General features: G+C 37.6%; 1 protein-coding gene across 1 annotated transcript in view; it reads left to right on the plus strand.

Moving 5' to 3' along the window:
- Positions 1-20,657, plus strand: part of LOC124376638 (transforming acidic coiled-coil-containing protein 2-like) — a 44,226-nt gene that overhangs the window by 5,293 nt on the left and 18,276 nt on the right. The window contains 5 exon segments of the mRNA XM_046835846.1: positions 347-448; positions 3,360-3,638; positions 17,396-17,523; positions 18,395-18,609; positions 18,611-19,848. Coding sequence (XP_046691802.1) covers positions 347-448; positions 3,360-3,638; positions 17,396-17,523; positions 18,395-18,609; positions 18,611-19,848 — 1,962 coding nt within the window.

The raw sequence follows: 20,657 nt of genomic DNA on the forward strand, positions 1-20,657 counted from the left end.
ACCCTTAAGCTTTCAAAGAACTCTTTAGATTTGGTATGTTTGGAGATATTGTGGTTTCAATAGCAGAAAGTTCAACAGCAGAAAGTATAGACATTTAAGTTTTCTAGACTGTATAAATTATGTTGGAACTTTACCTAAATCTAATATTACCCATGATCTCCTAAAGCTGATCTCAGCAATGACATCATATCATGCCCTTTGTGGCAAGAAAGAGCCTATTCATTTAGACCCAACGACACATCGCCCTCACACAGACTATAAACAATTGCTAATGCATATTTTTTCTATTTTGATGCACCATTGGTTATTTCTTGACTTGTTTTCTATGCTTGTTTTTTCGCCCTAGACCTTTTGAGAATCTTGACAAACCTCAGGCTGAACCAGAGTCTTATTCCTTGACTAAAGACAGTGTAATAAAGGAGCAGCCAGTGGAACCAGCAGAAAGCAGGTAGGAGCTTAACTACACTCGATTTACACCACATCTGCAAAAGTTAGTTGGTTCTGCAATCCATTTATTGGTAGTGGGAGTCCAAAGTTGCATTTTGTTTGGATTTTTACTGCATTCTGATTGGATTTTACTTTTTAGTACTATGTTTACTTTCTCTATAATTCTGTTCAGTCTTTACTGACCTTGCTTTATAACTAAATAGCCACACCACTAAGCACTTGCTATTTGTCAGTCATAGCCTTTGACCCAGAAGTTTACTAGGAGAGACACACCAGGGCGAGGGAATGACAGACATTCTAATGTTTAATGTCTTTATTATTTCTTACAATACAAAGGTTAGCTTGTTGGTTTCTCATAGTAATCATTGATGTTGTGTCGTTTAGCTTACTGAAAGGTAGCTAATAAATCTCTCCATTTTACTTTGTAGATGTGGGCCACAAAGAATGTAGGTTACATGTGTGAATGTGTGTGTGTTCTGGCAAATGTGAGTGAAAGAATGTGCAACCATGCACACTTATATGTTTGCTATTTGTGCCAACACCCTCACATGAGGTCATTCCTAGAGGCCTATCAGTGTAGAACAAAAGGGATGGAACAGTGGCACACTCAAGACCAATGTGAATGAGTCAGAGTGTGTGTGTGTGTGTGTGTGTGTGTGTGTGAAAGAGAGAGAGAGAGCAGCAAAGTGTCTTAAGGTATTTTGAGTGCAGCTCCTAAAGGGAATACCCTTCATACTATAGTGTGTAGTCTGCACTCACTCAGGTTGGTGGACTTGAGGCTTGGTAAGTTCTGCACTCATTTCACTCCTAATGAAGTTTTGATGTTGCTGAGCTGTAAAGCATGGGTACATGGCACATTAATAATAGTCAGGGTGCAACAGATGGAAAGTGGGAGGAACTCTATGTGCTTTAGGGAAGCATCTAACTTCTTTTTCTGTTCCTGCTTCTCTTTTAATCCTGATTTCAAACAGATGACTCTGCTTGGCATGTTTACCTATTAAAAAATGTTTAGTAATTTAAATATTACTTCTAGTGAAGAAAGCTAAATAAATGTAAGACTTAAGACGTTTATGAATGCAAATGTCTCTGCTGATTTAGCTCTTTCCACTCTGACTGATTAACATGTTCTAACAAGCCACAAGTTCATCTGCACATGCTCACCATAACAGTAACAGGCAATGTTTACCTGTATGTGGCCAGTAACTTTAGACTTTTAGATTTTACTGTCTTAAACATATTTTATCACACACCTTGTTACCTACCTTGTGTATGAATTTATTTTTCCAGATGCAAGATTGTTTTATTTTATTTTTTATGCAATTAAATATTCACCAGAGTTGATCTTAAAAGATGTTTTAGGGTTAACCAAACTAAAATCTTCTCAAATTGTTAAGATATATTGTGTATATAATATTGAGACAGTATTAATATTTATAATATTTAAATTAACTAATATAATAATTTTAATGTTGTTTACTTAACTAAAAGTCATTCTTAAATGGCAAATAATTGTTGGATGCTAAATGTAAAGGAAGTATATTCATGCAGAATGATACTGTTACAGAAATGTGTGTGTGTGTGTGTGTGTGTGTGTGTGTGTGTGTGTTTAATATGGCAATTCAACTATAATTAGATAAAACTGTTTCTGTTAGAAGGAAAAAAGTGTGAAAAGTGATTTCAGACACAGTAGTTGTATTGTTATATGCCAGCACTCTTAGCAACTTTTATTTATTGCGGTCTGTTTGCTATTAAACAGCGTCTGGGCCTTTAGGCCAATTTCAGGGAATACAGCTGCTCCCAAGTGATTTGACTGTGTAAGAATATATGTTAGTGGGTTTTTATGTGTGTATATCAGAGAGCTATCTGTGCAGTTGTACAAATTTCTTTTGTGATTACTTGTGGTTCTTATGGCACTCTGGATAAGGTACAACAGTAGATGTATGTTAAACTTGAAATGTCTATTGTGAGATTAAAGGGGTTTGAGGTTGTTGTATGGGGTAAACGTCTGTTTGGAATTGACCGCACTATGCTATGCACAGTTGTTGAAGGAGTGTGGATGTCTTGAGGCTGGGATGCATAAGTGGTGTATATATTTTTAGAGTGTGGCAATAGGCTGGCTCTCACTGTGAGCAGCTGGAAGACCGTCTGCTGTCTACCCAGTTGGCTTTTGCCATCTTTCTTTGACCAATACCAGCTGATTCAGTGTTATAGTGTATCACTTGGCCCCTGGTGTACCTAATGACTAGTGTTATGCAAAATATATTTTTTATTCGTAAATATATTGTGAAAATATTCTAGTAATTCAGCTAGAATAACATTCCAATACTATATATTTCAGTATAGCATTATATGCTAGACCTACATGTTGTATCAAGTCTTTTACCAGAACTATCAAGATGCTAATCTGTTCAACATGAATATAAAGATATAAAGCTATTTGAGTTCATGTGTACTAGGTTTACCATTCGGATCCCTTTCATCAACAAGTGTTTCTGCCCACAGAAGTGTTCACTATTCTGTGAATATGCTAGAAACAATAGTTGTGGGTAAAAATTCCAGGAGATCCTCATCTTCTAAAATACTCATACCAGCCTGTCTGGCACTATCAATGCCATGGTTAAATTCACTGAGATAAAATTTTCCTAATTCTGATGTAAACTGTAACTCCAAACCTGAATATTAGAGTTTATGCAATATGCCAAATGATTTAATAATTGCAGTGTTACAGGTGTTGTTGTCAGTGTATTTAAAATTCATATTACTATTGTAATGTTGCTTTCTATTTGTGCAAAAAAAATTATTTGCCTTTCCATACTAAGGGACTAATTACCTAAGCCTTAGGTTTGTTACACTTCAGATGTATTTTCCTTTTAAGCTCTCCTTATGTTGTTATGCATTTTTTTGTTGTCCAGGCCACTGCTGTCAGAATCAGCTGATGGAAGTGAGTCTGTATTTTCCTTCCCACCACCCCCAGAGGAGGACACACTGCCGCCTGCTCTTCCTGCTCACCTGTTCTGTGACAGCACTGAATTTCCCACACCGCCACCCACACCCCCAGAGAGCGCTCCTCTAGAGCCTGAACCTGAATTTGAACCTCGTGTTTCTACCTGTGAACCAGATCAGTGCCCAAATGCTGCAGTAGCCCTCATACCTCAGCTTCTGCATGACCAGCAGTTAAGCCCTCTATCCAGGTACACTGCTTTTCCATTTCTTATTCAACAGTTGATCTTGTGTAAAATGTACCTTTGAGAGTACGTGTGAGAGTACAGCTGTTGGCTAAGACCTCAAAATAGTTCTCCACAATGAGTTTGTGTTGAATGTTAATCATTTTTGTTAAGCCAGAAATGTTACATTTCTTCTTTATCATGTAGATGCTGATGGAGGCAAAACACTCCTTAGTGTGCTGATTCACTGCTAATGGTTTCTGTGCTCTCTGGCAACACTTGCATAAGTGGCTGCTCTGTTCTTTATTAAAGCCTTAGCCCTATTATTGCCACGGGAGACATCATTCACTTTTAGCTGTTTCAATGCAAATTTTCCATACAGATGAATAATTATGGCAACTTACTAAAACCTTAATGCGACATTCTGTGATATACTGAGCTAACTACTGTATGCTTCCTCAGCATCCCTCCCCTGCTGATTCTCATAAAAATGGCAGCACAGTAATGCATCTGACAGAAATTTATAGACCTCTAATTCATATGGACATTATAAATTTCACATGGTATAGGCAAATACGTTTAGCCTTCTGTTAATCTTCAGTGGAAATTCTAGGAGACCTTTATAGTTTTCATTTCCTTCATGCTACAGTCCTGCAATGACATCATGCTCTATAATTTAAAAATATATGCTGCTCTGATGTTTCTGACACGTTTGCTCACACAGATATATTTGACCTATAACGTAACACTGGCCATAGATGAAGCATTTCACTAGCACTGCTTTGTTTGGATAAAAGACAGGATGACTCAGCCACGTTGACAGACCGTGTGAATAGCATACATGGACTTTTTTTTTCTGATGTAAAGGTTTAAGTGTACTAGCTCAGTACAGTATGTTCAGCTTGGCACCATCTACACACTGCTGCCCACTACAGTATATAGTGAGTGAATGCATGAAGCAGAGAAATTTAAAATGCACAGTTTGACGAGAATTTTAGTTCCTCAAAGTCTCAGTTGTTCTTAACTTGTCTTGTCTTAGCAAATAATTGAGAGAGAGAAAAAAGAGAGCGCACAAATGTTAAAATAAATGCTCTTTATAGGAAATCTGGATAGTTGTTTAAAAATAAATTTTTAGAATTGAAAGATTCAAGAGTTACCTTTAACTATACAATTTTTACTCCAACAGACTATGATACAATGATAAAGGACATTGAGGGGAAAAATGGCATCACAAATTTACAAAATTACAATACGTCAAATTCAAGAACAAGAGAAAAGAGGGTAAAGATTGCAGTGTGCAGCGTGCAGTGTGCAATGTAAACATAAAATACATGCAGGTCTACATGCAGCATTAATTGCTGCGAACAGGCAGGCATAAATGTATCAAATCAAATCAAATCAAATTTTATACAAGCACTGTACAAGGCGAAATATGGAAACAGGTCAGATTTAAACAATTTTGAGTGTCATGACAGAGGCTATGAATATTTAAATATATATATATATATATATATATATATATATATATATATATATATATATATATATATATATAACATATTAGAGAGAATGACGAGCTAAAAAGGCCCTATAAAAATAATTTGTAAAATACTTCAGATACTAAACATAGCCTCCTTAATTGTGTTTATATCAATGTTTCTGTATAAATAGAAATATTGAAATATTGAGCATACTTCTATACTATTTTATACTATAAAACTGAATTGACTTGAAAGTATTTTTTTTTATTAAATACCAATCTACTTAATCTTCTTTAACCCAGAGCAAATATGCTTGGCAAAATTGGATAAAACTATAGTTACTAAAGTTAAATTAGCTGAAATGAGAGGGGGAAAATCTCTTTAGTATATTGTTAATATATACATAAAATGTAGACATAGAAACAAATATACAAAGAACCACAAAAATATTCTGTGTTCCTAATTTTTTTCTTTTTGAATGCTTTCAATAATTTATTTGATGTCACACTATGTTCATTTATTAGTCATTCATACATTTCCACTGACATTAATGGCACACAAAAAAGACAGATGAATAAGCTTGCTTAGTTAAACAGGAAAGCTTCCTTAAATGTCAGCCTTTTCAGCTATTGCTTCTATGAATTATATCATTAGGTCTGCTGTACTCCTAGTTTTTTCACCTCTTCAATCTAATATGTTTGATTTCATTTTGTGTCTAAAAAATTATGACGTTGAGTAGAACGGTTCTGCTGCAGTCGTGCAGTTGTTGGCTGCATTGCATTCAACTTTAATTGCACCATTTCCTCTGAATGTAGAAATATAGTTTACTGCACATCTGAATGCTTACTGATTCTCCCTCTCTTTCAGCCTTAATATGCTGCAGCAACAGTGCATTCTAGTCACTGAAATAACATTGGCTACCCTTTTCTATTCTCTTAATGCTTTAACATATTGTTATTATAAGCATATTGCTCTTATTCCTAGGTTATGGGATGACTTTATAATTGGCTGCAAAATATATTGGTGTTTTCAGTTTATATATCTCTAGGTTGGGATGGGAAATAAATTAATTCTAAGCAGGATCTCTAAGCTGCCTTGGTTATGGGTAAAGATTTAAGTGACTTTGATAGTGGGGTTTTCATTGTGGCACAGATGGCAGGAGCTTAAATTTTGAACTCTGCTTAATTGGCTGTAGTTCAATATTGTCAGGAATATGGCCCTGGACTACAACTTCCATAAACCTTGGCCAATATAAACTTTACTAAAGTAATTACATTTGGATCTATAGGAAAGTGTTGAAAATTGTGGTTCTGTATAATGACAGTGATGTTCATACATTTGTGTGGTTTTGTAAAGAAAAACTGAAGAGCAAACTATAAGCAAGGACAGTATCTCCACAACAAAATAAGTGGGGATTTATATTGAGGATACTGCTGAAAAACTCTCATAAAGGACAAATGCTTATTTGAGAGTTGAATGCTTTACAATACATAATTTCCGGTCTAAAAAGATGACTCATCGTTCATCATTTTCTCAACACCTTGATGAGTGTAAGGTTTGAAAATACTAAGATAAAGGAACAAATATGAATTCCTTAATTCAGTGGTCCCCAACCTTTTTTTTGCCACGGAGCGGATTAATTTCGGACAATATTTTCATGGACTGGTTTAATGTCAGACGATATTTTCAGAGACCGGCCTTTAAGGTGTGGTGGATAAATTCAACAAAAAAAAAAGCATAAAAGCTGTTTTTTTCTAAATATAATAATAAACGTGAATCCACTGTGTTGTTTTTTATTCATTTTAACTTTATGTCGCCATGGCTTGCTCATCTGGGATAAATGCACACATTCACCTTAACTCTTAAAATTCTGTAAAGCTGCTTTGAGACAATGTCTGTTGTGAAAAGCGCTATAGAAATAAACTTGACTTGACTTGACTAGCTTTAGCCATAGCTTGGGGGTTTCAATTTAGCAGTAATGTATTATGTGTTAGCGGCCGGAGTAGCCACTTTAAGAAGGTAGCGGATGTAGACATTTGACCCAGGCATCAAGAGTGAGTCAAAGACAGATGTGGTGGAGAGAATCCGGTAATTTTCCAAAATGAAACATCATTCAGTATAAGATAATAAATAAAACGGAAATAATGTAAGTTGTGTATTCTTTCTGTGCGGCCCGGTACCAATTGGTCCACAGACTGGTGCCTTAATTGACCCCTGCAGTGAGTGGAAACAGGAGCTTTGTTAGGCTGTGGGGGCATTTTGGTGACATACAAATCAATGCAAAGTAACTTTGATTTATCATTTATCTTTTTCTGTGATGTGAGTGGTCTCTTTCAGGATGACAAATGACTGAATAGTTTAAGTATGGAAGTAGTGTAAATCATGAAATCTATTAAATATTTTGGACTGTTAAACACTTCAGTATGAACCTAAATACTTGTGTACTACGTGCCAAGGTGCCTTTCAAGCTCTACAGATGTTTAATTGAAATCTTCATGATAGAGTTTCTTGGCCTGTTTTTCTTATTTTGTCATGCCTGCTTTTGAGAGAAGGTAGGTAAAACACCAGGGAAGAGTGGTGCCATATAAATGGGCATATCTCATGCTTGATGAAAAGCCTGTATATCAGTTTCCACTTTGATGCATTCTTTATTTTGTCAACAGTATTAACGATAAGATAAGTTTGTACATTATATGGTATGTAGAACTTTCTATTTTTGTCACAGTTTTACCAGAAGCTGTACTTTAATCGTGGCACAGAAATAGTAGCACCAAACATTTCATTTTACACCATGATTCTACAATTTATATATATGTAACTATAAAAATCATTTATGTTTATCATACTTAACATTCTTATTATCACATTCTGACTGACTTTGTAATTTAAAAGTTAGTGAAGCAAAGGAAAATAAAATGTTGTGCAGTCTCTGTTGACCTTGATATGGAGTCAAGAAGACAAGAGGAAAAGATGTAAATGTCTTTGAAAGATGTTTTATTATTAACTCATGGATGCAACAGCTCCTATTACAAAGACTTCTAAACTCTTTGGGTTTCAACAGGACCTGTAATCCAATTAATCTTTATTCAGATATATGGGAAAGACATCAGTAAATAGAGTTGAAGACTATGGTCAATGTTCCCATTTAGTTGATGCTGGGATTCATGATGCTTCATTTAACAGACATGAGTTTGAGAGATTTGTAATGTGTCTGTTTTGTTTGATCAGTTTCAAATGACTTAAATGAGTAAAGATTTTTTCTCATTACAATTGAATATAGGAAAAGCCTTGAAGCTCTGCTTCTCCCCAGAGTTACTAAAGACTCCCAGTCCTAAAAGGCAATAGGTGGAGCTGGGCTTGTGTGAAAAGTTCTTTGTTCTGCTTTCCCATGAGCGGACAATAGATTTATAATCCTCATGTTTCAAATCCCTTTAGCCTCCCAGTTTCCCATATCTACTGCTCCTACGTACTGTAAATCAATATGAATTGTGTGGATTGAGCAGACTGGTGAGAGCTCCAGTGTCTGCCCTGTAGGCAGTTATACTGTATCCTTCTTTACCCTCTTATTCATTTTTCTACATTCTCTGTATAATCTTTCCCACGCTTCATTTCATGATGGCAGTTCGCACAAGATCTTGGGTTGCTAAGCCTCATATCTTTCACTGAGTTGTCCTAAACAAGCAGGAGAATTCTGAAGCTTTAAAGGATTAAAAAAAGGCATGCTATTGGCTAAAAAAGTAATCTGTAAATGATGTTCCCATAAGGGTTTATTGATATTGTCATGAACTGTGTGATGATTAGACAATACAGGTAATGAAAGTGCTTTTGGTGCTTTAGACACATACAATCAATTAGACACAGAAATCCGGTCAGTCTTCATGAATAAACTACAACACCCACACATAGAGAGGGCTCTTTCTCATGGTCTATTGTTAAACTTCTTTTTATTAAGTTGCCTGTCCGATCCTAATAAAAGTGTATTCTCTCTAAAAAAAATTCACCAGCAGCTTCTTTATAACTCATGAAATAAAAGTGCACAGATGTGAATAGGAGATTATATTGTGTTTAATCTGAAATGTCAGGTGCAATTGTGCTTTGAATAGAAAAAGCGAGGGAATGAGGGATCTGGTGGGGGATGTGTTACATAGCTTTGTGTAGGGTGTTCTATTGTTTACGTTCCATTCGCAGATAGGGCACCAGAGGGCTGATAGACAAGAAAAAGCTGCCTGATTGTTTATACCTAACTAACCTCAAGAGAGTGAGAGAGAGAGATAGAGAGAGAGAGAGAGAGAGAGAGAGAGATACAGAGACAGAGAGGGGGGAGGAAGATTTAGCTTGCCGATTGTTCCGTTAAAAGAGGGGAGGTCCTAGTATGAAGAAGCATCATCCTCCTTCCTCCTCTCTCTTTTAATCTCTCCATCTTTTATATAATACCTATGCACGGTGGAACACTGTTTCGCTCTTCTACCCTTGAAGCTCTGCTGTTGTCACGGATACACGCAAGCCTCAGCCTCCTCCCCCTACCATGTAAAGACAGCATGTGAGAAGCGGATTATTGGATAGAGGGGCTGGGAGACTCCGATGGTAGATGCTGAATGTGGGCACGCAGCCTGCCCCTGATGCCATCTTATCCTGGTTCACTTGACAGCGGCGAGCCGAATCTGCACTCCCCTTCCCCATCACCAGCCGTCTGGAGGAGAGGGGGAGGTGGAGAAGCAGGAGCTGCAGGAGGAGGACGGTGGACGGGAGCAGGTGGAGGTGAAATTAGCTGAGAATGGGAGCAGTGGAGTCCAGCGAGCAAGGACAGGTTCCCTGTCTGTTTCAGGAGCGTCCCGAGAGCATGTGAGTGAGGACAGGAAAGGAGAGGAGGGGGAGTTTCTTGATGATCTCATTGTTGTCCCTTGTTATTGTTCTCGTGAGAATATGCTGCGTAATGTATCTCTCACCTGATCAGTTTCTGTTGCCCACATGCTCACTTGTGTATTTTGTGGATTCATTAAACAGTGCTGGTGCAATGTAGTCAGGTGGCCTCAATGTTGATGTGTAAATGGTTAATCAGTAAGGCTTAGCGACACAAACATGCTATCTGAAATGAGAACAATGGTTTATTATTGTTGTGTAGTGGATGATGTCATGTTTGTAGCAGTCATGTAAGGCTGCGTTTACCACCAGGTCAAACAAATATATTGCCTATAGAGTGAATGTGGTCAGGGCTGGTGGAAATCCCTGATCAGTCTACCTTGGATATAGAGTGTGTTTTTGAGGGGGGGATGGAGGGCAGTGCTGCATGGAGAAAGAGGGGACTGAGTGAGCTGATGCTAAAGTACACGAGAACAAGGGGGGATGGTGACATGGCAGAAGAGAGAGTTATTTATGTCTCATACAGCACTGAGTATTTGAGAATAGAACAGCTGGGTGGATCTTCTTATGTGATGCAAATAGTGTATATTGAGAAAATGTACCATATTTTCAACACGATCATGGTCTGGAGTTACTACTACTACTACTACTACTACTACACACACACACACACACACACACACACACACACACACACACACACACTATAAAGTGTCTAATAGTTAGATTGTGGGGACTGGTGAAGTAATTTATGTGCATTCAGGTGCCACTTCAAATAAGAGTTAAGCACACTGTTTTGCATCTGGGAGTACTTTTCATCCAGTCATGACTAAGCTTTTTGCCTGCTTACACAACCACTTGTTCCCATGTAATACTGGCACACCTTTGAAAAATAACCTTTATTAGACTGCGCTGAAGTTTAATTGAACCTTTGTTGTGTGAATATGGTTAACAATATGTGGAAGACAATTTAACAGAAATCAGCTGCGCATGATTATCTTTATTTTATTATTATTATTTTTTTTTACAGTATTTTGTATTACTTGAAATGTAACACAAATGCTCTGAAACACGGAAAATATATAAATCTTTATTCTGTTGTCAGAGTTGCTTACTTCTCCATGTCATGAGTTCACAAAGATTCTTAGATTTATCGTAGAAAACGTCATCTTATCATGAATAGGGTTTATTTTCTAGAAACAACTTTTATTTGGAACATGCTTCTTTTACTTATATGGAAAGGCTGAAGCTGTGGTCATGTTTCTCTAGACTGTATTATCATCTGTAAATCAAGGCTAGTGACAAGCAGTTAGGCACCACTTTGTTATTATAAGCGTGCATATCGTTTAAACAGTCTTCTTTGTTTATGTAGAGATTGCTTACATGTCAAAAGACTTGCATGTTAAACGTACAGCAGTATTTCTGGGTTTTCTTACAGTAGTTAAGGTGAAAGAAAACAAACCCTTTTAGATGTTTTTGGACTCTTATTTACTTGTTTTCCACAGCATTCTGTAAAATTTTTAAGAGACTCAACTATAAAACAGTTTATATAGACTAATTATTAATAGTAATTATTTGTGTAGTATAGAAATACTGGTGTTAAAACCTACAGCCAAACAGTGGTGCCCAGGGTTTTGGCAACAAATATTATATTTAGGCAAAACTGTTCTTAAAACACAAGGAAAACTAAAATACTTCTTTGACCTTTTGAAATAGAAATCATTCTGCTAAAACACTTAACCAGGCCTCCATTTGGAACTTTTCCTGACTTACTACTTATTTCAAAACAAATACCTAGGGCATGTAACACTATTCAATGCTGTCAGGCCTAAAAATGTATAACAGATATTGTCATGATGTTTTATGACATTATTGTGAGACGCAGATGGATCATGTGGACCTTGGTGATTATTATGAACCACTATATTTTATGATCCATTTGGGATTACTGGCCAATAGTATGACTCATGAAATAGGATTTGATGGGCAGGACAGGAAATCAAGGCTACTGGGATGCTGGGTTTCGTGTTTCTAAATTAATTTTTAGCATGAGATGAATGACTACAGAATTTTGATGCCATGGCATCAAAAAGAAATTAAATATTGAATGAGTTAAATTATTTCAGCATGAGCAGAGCGAGTGCATTACTGTGTGCCACAGAATGAACATGAAAAATCTCTACCTCAGGAATTTTGTTTATGTTTAAATTATGCATTAAATATATTTAACTATTACATACAATCTTTTTTTATGGTTTGGAATTAGATTATCCCTCTGAGAGTATTTATTATTTATCTCATATAGACACAGTAAGTATATATATACTGTATATATCAGTGGCGGGCCGTGCATTTGGTACCTGGGCCTTCAGTGGAGACTTACTATACAAAAACACAATATAACAACGCGTGGCATTACAGAGAGAGAGGCATTTCACATATGGAGGCTGAATACCTTCTTACTAAAGCAAAAAACCCAGTTAAGACAACTCCAAACCTCTACACTACCACCGCAACTATGCACCTACATCATCTGGAGCAGTTTAGAATAAATATTTGTCTAATAACATGACAAAAACATAAAAAATATTTAATAAAATACAACCTACTCACCAGAGATGCAGACTCATAATATGCACCGCTCCACAGAGGCTGTAATCCAGTATTCACTGGCCTGGAGGTGGTGAACAAACCCTGAAAGAAGCTAGCTAGCTTCAGGGTTGGATTTTTAAGTATGTCCAAAACCAAATCAATTTCTCTTCCTCCGTCAGCCATTGTAGGCTTAAAAAAGTCTAACTCAGATGTATTCATGTGTGCAGAGCACTACACGTGTGTTGCTAGTCAAACTTGGCTGTAACAGTTTCCCTCTGACCAACCAATCAGAAAAGCTAATATTTTCTATGGCCAAAGGGCCAGCAGCATTAAATTTGCAGGCCCTGGACAGATTAGATTGACATGGCAGCACATAGAGGCTGAAATCTGATTGGACAAAAAAATCTAACATCAACAAACACGTACTGGAAGCAGTGCAGCCAAGATAAACGCTACGAAACAAAGAGAATAAGCTGTTGGGATTAAATTTATACAATTTAATGGAAGAAATATTATTTAAATATATATAAAATATATATAAAGGTAGACACAGGGAAAGGGAGCACATTGGACAGAAATTAAAGGGTGTTATGGGTAAATGAATCACATTGACAACACTGTTGTGAAGAAGTAAAGAGGAAAGCGAAGACTCTTGTTTATTGCTAGAAATTATATTGTCAGCAGGGCTTTTTTTCTTCTTCTATTCTTGTCTGATTTGTCTCCCCCTGTCGGCCTCCAAGTGTCATACACGTTCTTTCTTTTCTTACAGTATATACACAATATACAGGATATACATAATCAGATTTTAGAATTTACAAGAAAGTTGTCATAACTTTCTGTACAGCATTTGTGTATGATCTGAACTTTAACTAATCAGAGAATACTAGTATAAAAGAATCATGCATCCATCAACATTCCTAGTGAATAATCTAGTGACATATACAAATCTTTATAGGTTTATTTTTATTTTTTTTATCTTTATAGGTACCTATAAAGATAAAAAAAAATAAAAATAAACCTATAAAGATTTGTATATGTCACTAGATTATTCACTAGGAATGTTGATGGATGCATAATTCTTTTTATCTTTATAGGTTTATATTTTTGTAGGTTTGGCACACGCTTGTCTTTCAGCCGAATAGGTCTACATTCCATGGTTTTTCTCTTTCTTTTTCAGAAAGCACCTTGATACACAGAAGGGTCCACCGTATGGCTGAAACAATGCTTTAGCTCTCTGGCAGGAACACGATCTAAGCTAAAGTATATGTGTGCCAGGGATTCTGGCTGTTTCCATGCAGACAGCACTGGCTGTATCTGTCCCCTTCTGTTTCCTTCCCTTTTGTCTCCCCCTTTTCTTGCCGATGATGTCTATTTCTTCTTCCTTTAATCCATATATTTTCTTTCCAGACGCTTTTGTTGCCGGCAGTGCAGAGAGTTTCCTTTGTGATTCACAGAAGCATTAGTTATTCAGTGTCGTTTAGCCTATTTCAGGCTACAGCAGTTATTTGACTTACTTCCACATTAGCAGGGAATAGTAGGAGTAACACCTTTTGTTCTGGTTCTTCCTCTATGCATTGCTTAATTCAAATGCAGCAACAAGATTATGCGTTAGCTATTAAAACATTTGAGGGAAGCATTACAGTATGGCAGTTTATATGTCCTGCAAATATTTGAGAAATAAACAAGCACTCTATATTGAACACCCTGACAAAGCCACTTTTTGTAATATGTGTTTACTGTGAAAAATGTGACCAATTAAAGATGTTCGATTTTATTGTGTGCACATTTGAGAGACGGAAACGGACAGGCTGAGCCAAGATCTTGTGCAAGCTATCACCATGTGCCCAGGGGAACATATGGCCTGAGACATTGTTGCCATGGCAACAGTCTGTTTGCAAGGTTATGGTGAAATTAGCTTACAAAGAACAGGGATGCTTGGGATGAACAGGATGCTTGGGATTAACTTTTGTCTAGCATCATTACTTAGAAAAATTAAGGAAATTAACGAATACTGAATGCAATAATGTCACGTCTTTTTGTGTCAGGTAGTTGAATGGATGTTAAAAATATATAGAAAACATCATTCTTTGTGTAGTGTTTTTGGATGTATGTTCTCTGCAAACATTCATTGTTTTTTCAACATCACTCATACTTTTCCTCCATTGAGATAAAAAAGGTTTAAACTCATATTTTGACTTTGGCATTGGCCACACTTAATGATGCTTAGCTGTCTCTCTACATTGATTTCTATCATCCAGCATCTAACATTAGAACACACTTAGCCCATGTGTTTGTAAGTGGACACAGATGTTGCCAAATCCCTCATGGCTTTTTTTTTTCACACAGACAAAGTGCACACACAGCAGGTGGGCTTGTGCTGTTGAACATGAGTGAGAGCCCTTGGCATTAGCTGGATCAATATACATGCTTGTAGCTGGCTATGGGTTGAGTGCCATATTTAATTAAATGTAGCCAAAGATTATAATAGCTGACTGATAATAACAAAGCTTCATACTTTACTGCATGACACTGTATGATGGTCAGACAGTTTAAGGAATATACAGGGTGTCCCAAAATTCTCAATATACAGTATGTTGTGTCTACATTATGGATTTTTTTATGGATGTCAACTTCTTGGTTGGTCCTGGCAATTCCAGTCTTTTTTAAATTGGCAGTAAGTTTACCAATAGTATCATGTGCCATGTGCAAAAGCTTCACAATCCATAAGGAGGATTTTTAATATGTTCTCCTTTTAGCAAAAACATTCTTAAATAAAAAAAAGATAGAAAATAGGTATGAAATATTTGGTAAGACATTTTCATAAAAAGACAAATGTAGAAATGTGTATGGAGACTTTTGGTGTTTTATTGCACTTTGATTTAAGATTTAAGGTAGGAAGATTTGCTGTGCTCAGTTGTGTAAGTGTGAATGTGTGTGTATGGATTCCTGTTGCTGGTGTCCCATTTGGGGTGAATTGTTTTGTGCCCAGCGTTCCCAGGATAGGCTCTGGATTTACAGTGACCCTGAGCAGTGATTACTGTTGATAAATTACTAAATAAATTAATTTCTTTACATCCTTAAATCCAAAACATTTGACTTTGCTATTACTATGGATTAGGTTTATTTGATTGAGAAACCCAACAAGTTGATGTTAAAGGCACAGATAGAAAAAGAAAAACACACACACACACACACACACACACACACACACACACACACACACACACACACACACACACACACATAAACACATAGACACACACAATATGCATACAAGTGCATGTCTAATCTGTATGCTGCATCAGTACTTGCAGTAAATGCAATTTTTATTAGATTGAAGTACATTAAGTAAGGATGGAGGAAGGTTTCAAAAAGGTAAATGTGTAGTGCAGAGGAAACATACAGAAAAAGACTGCATTTCTACATAACAACTTAAACAATAAAAAACAGTTTTTGTGCCTTTTTACAAGCTGTGAACTATTACAGTATATTTGCTGCAGATAGTGAGCACTGTGAGCTTGATTCCCTGCTCAGCATGAAGGCAAGGATGAGAGAGAGAGAGAGAGAGAGAGAGAGAGAGAGAGAGAGAGGATGGGGGTGGGGGTGCTAGGGAAAGAGGCAGACAGTGAGGAGTGCAGAGAAAGAGAGAAACAGGCAGAGAGAGGGAGGCAGGGTGCCTGTAGGTTGTGATTATCTGTTACAAGTCTCTTTTAAAACGCTATAAGATGAAAGGGAGGAGATCCTATAAGAGCAGGCAGTGTGAGCAGAGCAGTAGCAGAGAGAAGAATGGGAAGAAGGCTTGTGTGAGGATTGAGAAGCAGAGCTTGCTGACAGAACAGCTGGAGTGATTCTGCATCAGCAAGTGCGTACCTGGTGGTGGTTATGGCGGTGAATGCATGGCAGGCTCTGTCCCCATTGCAGTGGGCACGATGGGGCTGGGATACACTGCTGGGGGGTTCTGGCAAAGGAGATGAGGGCGACCCTGCACTTGGACTCCTCCAGCGCCTCACCTGGAGCTCCAGAAATGACTATATGATCAAAGCTGCTAGCAGGCCGGCAAGGCAGAGGTGAGAGATGCTGTCAAGCATTGAGGTGAATTTGTCTGATGCAGGGAGTTTGGGTGGGGTCTGCAAATCAGAAAAAATGTTGGGTACTTGAATCATGGTTATTGTATTTAAAGGAATAAAACACTGTGAAATTGTAACAGTCTGTATACGCCTCTGTGTGCTTTTGTTAGATAATGTGGCTATATATCCATCTTAAACCACTGATTACATAAACACAAATATACCGTTTTCATTTATTAGCGCTACATCGGCATTTACAGAAAAGGATTTTGAAGATATGCCAAGCTTATTGTGGCTTATTTTTTATGTGATGGTGGCTTAGTTTGTGTGTATGCATAAGGACTTATTGTAGGGGAAAAAAGGAGGAGGGCATAGGCAAGGCTGCTTTTCAGAGCCATGGTGTCCATCGTCTTGCAGCAGATTCTTGCTCGTGTTGATTGAAGCCCAGTAATCAGCCAGTGATAGAAAAAACATGCTGCAAAGTGTAAATAAGCCATTAAATGCATTCTATTGTCTCTTTGTGGCCTCAGAGTGTGAGGGTGATGGAAAGAGTGCTGAAATCCTGCAATGCTACTGACTTATGATATAAATGATAAAAGCAAATAAATTACAGCTAAAAGCTATGTGTATCAGCTTTAGTATTCATTATTTAAAAAATGAATTTGTATTGTGAAATCTGTAATGCTTTCTTAGTTATATTTATGTATACTTTAAACACTGGGTCGTCAGTTTTTCGGCACTATTAAATTATCTCTCTTTCTTTTTTTTGCTTGTCTTGCATCAGGAGTTCAGACTCTGATGGCACGTTTGAGACCCCTGAATCCACAACCCCGGTGAAGACTGCAGCTCCCCCGATTCCCTCGGTTGAGCAGCCAGAGCCTATCACACAGCCCTTGACCTCCATAGACACCGGTAAGCATAGAACACAATCACTGTGCTGGCCAATGATGGAAACATATCTATCAACATGATCTTTTTACATAATAATTGTTGTCTGTGTTTATATACTGCCTATTTGTAGCTCTTTGTAAAGTGTGTATGGTTTGTGATATAAACTTTACATTACAACCAAGAAAGTTACTATACCACAGAATAAACCATATCCTTACATAAACACAAATGCCAAAGACACAATAAAATCATTCTTTAGTGTAGGATATAAAAAGTCTGTAGTAGTAGTCCTTTGTGTTTGTTATAGACAAAGAGGTTAGCCAATCAGGCCCTCTAGAGGAGATGAGGAATAGTGCAGAGAATATACATGGGAAAGTCTGAATTTTATTTATTTATTTATTTATTTATTATTATTATATATACACACACTTAAATATGTATGAAATCAATAGGAAGTGCACTAGAAGAACAATGAGAAAAACATATGGGGCATCATATTTTTATATGCTAGCTTTTATGAATAATATAAATGAAATGAAAAACTTCAAAAGGGTTCTTCAAGCATGGTGTGTGTGTTCCAGGTTTGGGATGGTAAAACCTTCCCAATCTTCCGTTGTTCTCACTGGAAAAGTAACACTTTTTTCACATTGTGTTTAATCTGAGTCTTCATTTAAAGAAACTTCAAACCAAGCCAAACCAAATTCCATGGCGTGCTGGAAATATAAAAAATGTCTGCATTTATTTAGAAATTAATTAAAAACATTTAAAAATCACATAATTTTCTTCTCACCACAATAAATATTAGTCAGTATACCATTTCAACCAAACAAGCTTAGGTACATAACCTAAACCCTATTAAATATATCTTGCATTTTATGCTTCTGTTTTTCAGACTCCTGTCCTTTGCCTGTATCTACAGTAGAAGATTGCGCTAGTGAGGTGCTACATTCTTCTTCTTTTCATTCTCCCAGTCGCTCTGATTCCACTTTCTTTGATGAAGACAAGCCAATAGCGAGCAGTGGCACCTACAACCTCGACCACGTCCTTAAGTCTGAGCCCTTCTCGCCACCAGCATTTGATTCGGCTTCATCAGGGCTAGAGAGTCACACCCCTCACCCGCTCACTCAGCTTCCAGTCTGGGGAGATAGACAGCTCTTTCCTTGGTGACAGGCCTACAGGAGAAGCCTCTAACAGATCTACTTATTCTCGTTCGGAGTCTTTTAGCATCGGTACAGAAAGTGCCCCTGGGACTTTGCGGCGGGTCAAAAAGCCTCGACCAGGCTCCTTAAAGAAAAAGCCTCTTTCCAGGCAGAACTCAAACCCTGAGAGTGCCACATCAATAACTGTTCCATCCAGCAGTGCCCCAGAGGTAAAAAAGAAAGGGAAACTTGCAGAAAGTCCTCCTCCACCACAAGAGGAGAAAAAGTGTCCCCCGTCCTCTCCCAGCCCCAGCCCAAGCCCTACTGGCACCCTTAGGCGCACCAGAATCAAGTCTCGTGTAGAGTCTCCTCCACCTGTACTGGAGGAAATTGGCCCTGCTCAAGCACCAGTGGCTGCAAAAGTGCAGGAAGACGTTTTGCCAGTTCCTGAGGAGGTCTCCCCCGTCCCTCCCAGTGCCGCTTACAAATGGGACCCAGATAATTTTGAAAACATTGACCCCTTTTCTACAGGTGGCAGTAAGCTTGCCAACTCCCCTGTTTTAGGTAGGAAAACTGACTTTATTCCTGCCCCTGACCCCTCACCTATTCTTACAGAGGAGCCCCCTGCTGCTTCAGCACCTCCCTCAGATAAAACACTCAGTATTGCGGATCAGCCAATCACCAAGCGGCAGCCTGTCAGACTGGAGTTTGATTACTCAGAGGAGAGTGGAGATACGCTACAGGACAGTCCTCTGCCTCCCAAAAAGCTGGGCAAGAAGCAAGGGGCCAAGATGCCTCTTAGAAAACCAAAGCTGGGGATTAAGAAAGCCCCACCACAAACTGAGCAAATAGACAACACACCTGCTGCAGTCCATTTAAATGACAATGATGACATTCCCATTCCCAAAGCAACCTACAACTTTGAGCCTAGCAAATGGGATGACCATAATTTTAACCCTTTTTCTTCAGGGAAAGGCATTCCTAACTCCCCTCCTCAGTCCAGGGCAAGCTACAGTTTTGATCCAGACTCGTTTGATGACTCAACTGACCCCTTTAAATCTTCTACCAAGATGGAAAATTCACTTCCAAAAGCGGCAACTTTCGAAGTGTCCAGCAATGACAATGAAAATGACAATGAAAATATTGATGAACTTGAGGACCGGAATCAGAATAAACCAGCCAAAAACAAGAAAAAGCCCCTTAAATCGTAAGTTGAAACCTGACTTTAGAGTTATTTATTTGTATTATGTAAGCACGTGTCTAATTCATAAAAAATTTTTTTGGCTGTCTGTATGTGTGTGTGTGTGTGTGTGTGAGAGAGAGAGAGAGAGAGAGAGAGAGAGAGAGAGAGAGAGAGAGAGAGAGAGAGAGAGAGAGAGAGAGAGAGAGAGAGAGCATTTTTCTGTTACTTGTTCCTATTTTACTTTCCTATGCCACAGGAAGTCCAGTGGTTTTTCTTCTCTCTGTTGTCCTTTGTAAGTAAAAATGTAAAAGGATAAATGAGTATTAGTAACTATAACATACATTACCATTTACTTTCTTACCACTGCTTGTGTAATGTTCTTTAAAAAGATCTCATTTGCCATCTTAGAGAACTCTTTATCTTTAACTCAAACATCCGTCTAACTTAAATCATGTCCAAAAAAATCAAGGCCCTGATAAATAATTCAGAAAAAAAGAAAGTCAGATATGATAACATCACATGGTGGTCAGATACTGGTTGATTTTTAGTAAGCTTTTTAAGTAAGCCTTAGGGTAACATTAACTGGATATCTGAGACAGGATGGATGCTATTAAACAACATATGTGACTCAACATACATGCAGTGGTGGACGAAGTACACAAACCATGTACTAGAGTTAAAGTAAAGATACACTAGGTGAAAAAATACTCCAGTAAACTTTTCTCTTTAAACTTTTACTTGAGTTAAAGTACTAAATTATTTGCCTTCAAATGTACTTAAGTATCAACGTACTCTAATTTATTATGGCTATAATGTTCCTATTATAATTTTTG

The sequence above is a fragment of the Silurus meridionalis genome, chromosome 2, assembly GCF_014805685.1.
Source record: "Silurus meridionalis isolate SWU-2019-XX chromosome 2, ASM1480568v1, whole genome shotgun sequence".
In the NCBI taxonomy this organism is placed as follows: Eukaryota; Metazoa; Chordata; class Actinopteri; order Siluriformes; family Siluridae; genus Silurus; species Silurus meridionalis.